Here is a 6,000-nt window from a genome sequence, read left to right as displayed (position 1 = left end):
TCCATTTAGCAAGGAATCGAGTTCTCCTCATTACGTACAAGTTTTGTTTGAAAAAAACAAAACATGTTTTGTAACAATTTTTCCCTTTTTTTTTTCATCAGATCTAGCAATTTAGTGCACATGCATTATTCTCATCAGTTGGCAGCCTTAGTCAAGGTTTGTTTTTGAAAATGTTTTCCACTCACCCAGCAGGTACATCCTGTGGAAGGCATGAAAACCTAAAAAAAATGCTAACAGTATTCTTGATTATTGACACTAGATGGCAGCATGACATCTCCCACATCCACAGAGATCCATTTTGACTTAAATGAAAGTGAAACAAATATAATTAACAGCTGCGGAAGTAGAGGAATGCAACTTGAGATAGGTATATGTTTTCACATTACTGTCATCCTTCTTCTATGCAATTTTCTCTTTCCTTCACTGTTCTAGCATTTCTGACTCTGTGGCTAAACTGTGTTGTTACTTGTCCTTTGCGTACAGATCACCTTTGTTTAGATTTGTTCAGTAACATATTTTTTTGCTTGCCTTACCTCTGGTACCCTACTGTATATCTTAATCGTTCAACCAGTAAGCTCCTTCCTATGTCCTAGGGCATCTTTTGGCAGTCAGTATGCTTTGAGTACTTACCCTCATACTGTGACTGAACACCTTTTTTATTCCTATGTGCCATCTTTCTACAGGCTGGACATCCTCACGCAATCCGTCATGCTGCTGCTGTCTACTGTCTTCCTAGTGGCGTTTGTGCTGCTGGTGCTGTATATGGTGTCTCCGCTCATCAGTCCCAAACCGCTAAAACTGACAGGTGCACATACAGGGGTGAGTCTAGTCTGACCTTTAACTGTCACTTTTTTGTGCGTTTGCAGGTTGTTATATATAAAGGTACCTGTTTTTGAAAGTATATGGTTCTGTGTTTTCATCCTCAACCTTAAAATGTATACAGCAGGGGTAATGAATAAAATTTTACGTCAATCCGCTTAGTAAAATATTCTTCCAGTAGAGGTCTGAATCCCACGTTTGTGCAAAGACTTCTTCACTTCACCCACCCCCCTTCACATCACAAATCTCCGCACACACACATTAATGTGCTCTGCCCCCTTCACATCATCTGCTCCCCACAGCACTGCTCCTAGGGTTGCCACCTGTCCGGGATTTGAATCATGTGCCTAGGTTTCAGGCAGACTGAAACCCGGACACATTATTCAGACTGGACTGTGGCTCCCTTAGTAACCAAGATAGTCACACACAAATCTGTTGCCATTCCGGGAGCTGCAGGCCGCTGTCTGGGGGCAGGTTCAGCATCACTAGGGGGCAGGGCAATGATGTCAGCAAGATCAATTTGGCCACACCCAATATCAGCTGCGGCACGCTATGCGCACAGCATTACTCCTCACCTTGGGGCACCCAAAGGTGTCCCAGGCCCCTAAAGTGTTCGGTTTTGGCTTGAAGAAAAGGTGGTAACCCTAACTGCTCCCTTCACATCACCTACCCCCACCCCCTCCACATCACCCCTCCCCCCACAGCACTGCCCCCTTCACATCACCTTCCCTCAAACCCCCCTCCATATCACCCCTCCCCCTCACAGCAATGCCCTCCTTCACATCACCTTCCCCCACCCGCCTCCACATCACCCCTCCCCCTCATAGCACTTCCCCCTTTACATCACCTTTCTCCCACACCCCCTCCATATCACCCCTCCCCCTCACAGCACTGCCACCTCTGCCATTTACTCTCCTACATTAGATCGGGGCGGGAGGCACAGCTTTGGATTGAGGGTGGGTAATAAGCTGTGTGTGACTTCAGTAAGCATAGCTCTACATTGGACGGGAGCGAAAACTTCCAGCTGCTTTTCATATTAACCGGCAAGTGATTGGTGGCTAGGATGCAATCACTTGCCGGTTAATGTGAAAATCAGCCAGAGCTCTCGCTCCCATCCAATGCAGAGCTGTGTCTCCTGAAGTCACACGCAGTTTATTACCCGCCCCCAATGCAGAACTGTGCCTCCCAACATACATATTACCATTGTGCCTCCCAACATGAGAGAATGACAGCAGCCGAGGCTGGGGAACAGAAGCGGCTCCTAAATGGCGCGACCGCGGGACTGGATGGGACAGGGGCTCGGTCCAGGCCTGGCCCGCAGTCCGCCATTTATAGATGCCTGGTATACATTAACTAAAAGCAAAACTTTTTGGGGGCTTTTGGATAGAGTGGAGAGGGATTAGAAACCCTGACAGTTTTTATTGCGGTCTGTGCCCCAATTAAGGATATAACCATAAGGTTTACCATTATCATCGAAAGTGAAAGTAAAAGAAAATCCCAGAAAATTAAGAAAAGAAATAAAGGGGAAATCTTCCAGTGAGGACACTAGTTCTGGTGACCTGGGGGGGCCCCAAAGAATTCCGTTAATTTGCAGGGATTTCTGCTCACTTCCTGTTTGACTATGGGACAGGAAGTGAAGGGAAATCTCCACAATGGGACACAGGTGGCGAAAACCAAAAAAAATAATCTGACAGGGATCTTAACACTCCCTTAAGCCTCGTACACACGGCCTGATTGTTGGACGGCCGAGCGTCTGATTTTTGTCAAAAGGGCATGTGCAGGTTTTTGTCTAGCATACCAACTATATGAAAATTGTCGTTTGAAAAAGTGTAGTGATGTACTATGAGAGTATAAAGAGGAAGTTCATTTCTCAAGTGGCACCCTTTGGGCCCCTTCTGCTAATTTCATGCTGGTAGAAGTTTGGTGAGCGTTGATTCGCAAATTTCAGATCGTACAAAACAAATGCCTTTTAAAATACATTTGGCGTAACTATATGCAAAAAGCAGCTTCATTATTATCCCATTAAAAAAGATGAGAATTTTTCAATTGCTGCTTCACGAATGTTAACTCTAGATTATGAACAGTAGTTTACAAGACCAAACTCTTCCCAGGTGTTCCTTGATTTCAAGCATGCGTGTTTGTACTTTCGACTTTTGCGTGACGATTTCTGTACTGACCATCCAAAAATCAGACGTTGATGTTCACATCAGACAAAATTTTTATAGCCTGCACATTCAGCTTTTGTCTGATGTAAAAGTCAAATCTGATTTTCGTACCGTGTGTACAAGGCGTTACTCATCCAAAATAAAAAAAAGTTTTGCCTATAGTTCTTCTTCAAGTGATATTGAACCTAAGACTAAAAATGTAATGTATTGTAGCTTACCAATCATTGAATGAATGAATGAAATACTTGTATAGCGCACAATGCGAACTGAATCGCCTCTAGGCGCTGTGGCAAGCTTTGATCATCTGCTAAAGGAGGAAGGTCTTGAGTTTTTTTCTAAAAGCCAGGTGATTTTCTTCCAGGCGGATGTTGATTGGTAGAGCATTCCATAGCTGAGGCCCTTGGACAGCGAATCACTGATCCCCCTTGGATTTATACCGGGCTTTGGGCACAAGGAGGAGTTTTTGTTGGCTGATCGAAGACTGCGGTTTGGTGTGTAATGATTTATTTTCTCCATTAGGTATTGCAGAGCTTCTCTATGCACGCATTTGTGGGTGAGGCAAAGGGTCTTGAACGTGATCCGATTTTTTACGGTTAGCCAATGTAAGCTCCTCAGTGAAGGAGAGATGGATTCCCAGGGTTTTTTCCTGTTATCAGTTTTGCCGGCGTGTTTTGGATCAGTTGTAATCGTGCAAGTTGATATTGTGGTAATCCTATGTAAAGCGAGTTTGCGTAGTCCAGTCGTGAATTAATGATTGTTCCAACTACCACTGCTTTGTCATTCTTTGGGATAAAAGGGATGAATCTGCGAAGCATGCGCAGCAGATGGTGAGATCCACTGACTACTGCTCCTATTTGCGCATCCATTGACATTTGTGCGTCTAAAATAACCCTGAGACTCTTGGCTTTGGTCTTTGGGGAGATAGTCTGCTCAAAGACGGTTGGTGGAGACCAGGAGGTTTTGGTTGCGGGCTTATGATTTGGGTGTAAGATAAGAAGCTCTGTCTTTGATTCGTTCAGCTGGAGGGAGTTAGTGGTCACCCAGTCCTCTATTGATTTGAGGCAGTTTTCAAGTTGTTGTTGGTGATCTTTTTTTCCATTGATCCGGAAATAAAGTTGCGTGTCGTCGGCGTACGAGTGGAAGCAGAGATCTGAGCATCTGATGATTTGAAGGAGTGGGCGAATGTAAATGTTGAAGAGAACGGGTGACAAAGGTGAGCCTTGAGGGACTCAGCAGGTGACTGCCTGAGTTTCGGAGAGGAATTTTCCTAGTTTCACTGTCTGTGACCGTGAATCATTAGCTGTAGTGGCTGTATTCGTTTTCTTTGCTAAGACTTTTTTCCCTTTGTTTTCACCTGGTGATCTGGCCAGTAGCACACATCCTGTACAGGAGGTGCCCGAGTTACGAACTTCCGACTTGCGAACGACTCCTACTGACTAACAGCGGCGGCACAGACTTAGAAAGAAGTTTTGACTCAAAATTGTCCGCCGGACTCGGCAGTCCAGGGGACAATCCGGCCGTCTGTGTGCTAGTCCGCCAGACTTTTGAAATGAACGGACTTGCCCACACACGGAGAAAAGTCCATTCATTTTGAACGTGGCTCCAGGTAGACGGGACTAGCGCAGGAGGTCAATGTCGCTGCCTCCATCGGCAAGATTGACACCTCGCTGGCCCGTCACCTGGTATGGATTTAAAGGGGAAGCCCTACGCCCCCAGAGTCCCTATCAGACCCTTATCTGAGCACTTAGCCTGGCCGGTCATGAAAGGGGGTGGGGACGAGCGAGCAGCCCCCCTCCTCCTGAACTGTACCAGGCCGCGTGCCCTCATGGGGGGGTGCTTTGGGGAAGGGGGGCCCTGCGCCCCCCCCCCCACCATAAAGCACCTTGTCCCTTGTCTCTTCGGTTCTTCTTGCCGGGCCTCCGTTTTTTTCTTCCAGCTCTTTTACTAGCGGTGGCCCGGTCTTCCTTCGCCACCTTCTCTTTTCTTCTTCCTTGAGATGTTGACTTGACGCTCTCTCCGGCTGCAATGACAGGGATGTGTTGTGCGGCGACTTATATAGGGACAAGGGGTGGGGTCACCGGGTGATGTCACATGGTGACCCCGCCCCATATGATGTCACAGTCCCAGCATCCTCTGGGACTGTGACATCATAAGGGGGCGGGGCCACCATGTGACATGTTGAGGGCACGCGGCCTGGTACGGCTCAGGAGTGGGGGCGCTCGCTTGTCCCCACCCCCTTTCCTGACCGGCGGGCTGTGTGCTCGGATAAGGGTCTGATATGGACTTTGGGGGGACCCCCACGCCATTTTTTCGGCGTAGGGCCTTCCCCTTTAAGTCCATACCAGGTGACGGGGCCAGCAACGTGTCAATCTCGCCGATGGAGGCGGCGACATTGACTTCCTTCGCTAGTCCCATCTACCTGGAGCTGTGTTCAAAACTAATGGACTTTTCTCCGTGTGTGGGCAAAGTCATTTCAAATATTTTTGATATATTTTTTAATATCTTTATAAATGATATTGGGTCTGGGATCAAAAGTAACATTTCCGTTTTTGCAGATGACATTAAGCTATGCAGTGGAATAACGTCCTTACAGGATGTCTCCAATTTACAAGCAAACTTCCATGCTCTAGTTGGGCGACTATGTGGCAGATGAGGTTTAATGTTGAGAAATGTAAAGTTATGCACTTGGGGACCAAGAATATGCATGCATCATACATGCTAGGGGGAGTACAACTGGGGGGATCCATAGTGGAGAAGGATCTGGGGGTTTTGGTAGATCATAAGCTCAATAATAACATGCCATACCAAGCTGCGGTTTCCAAAGCGAGCAAAGTCCTTTCTTGTATTAAGAGAGGTATGGACTCCAGAGAGAGAGAGTTATCATTTTGCCCCTGTTCAAATCATTAGTAAGTCCTCACCTGGAATATGCAGTTCCGTTTTTGGCACCAGTTCTCAAAAAGGATATTGGGGAACTGGAGAAAGTGCAGAGAAGAGCAACCAAACTGATAAGAGGCAT

The 6,000-nt window shown here is 46.7% G+C and overlaps 1 protein-coding gene across 3 annotated transcripts in view; it reads left to right on the top strand.

The window, feature by feature from the left end:
• Nucleotides 1-290: 290 nt before the first annotated feature.
• Nucleotides 291-6,000, top strand: part of LOC143996801 (vacuolar protein sorting-associated protein 4B-like) — a 97,422-nt gene continuing 91,712 nt past the window's right edge. For 2 of the 3 annotated variants that reach the window (XM_077492078.1, XM_077492076.1), the window contains exon 1: nt 374-819. In XM_077492078.1, the coding sequence (XP_077348204.1) occupies nt 709-819 (111 nt within the window). In that variant the 5' untranslated portion in view covers nt 374-708. The other variant, XM_077492077.1, reaches the window with a different exon arrangement.

This window comes from Lithobates pipiens, unplaced genomic scaffold, assembly GCF_037356315.1.
Source record: "Lithobates pipiens isolate NorthernLeopardFrog02 unplaced genomic scaffold, aLitPip1_a1.2 Scaffold_19, whole genome shotgun sequence".
In the NCBI taxonomy this organism is placed as follows: Eukaryota; Metazoa; Chordata; class Amphibia; order Anura; family Ranidae; genus Lithobates; species Lithobates pipiens.
The sequence above is the reverse complement of the archived record's forward strand: the minus strand, read 5'-3'. Positions and strand labels throughout refer to the sequence as shown.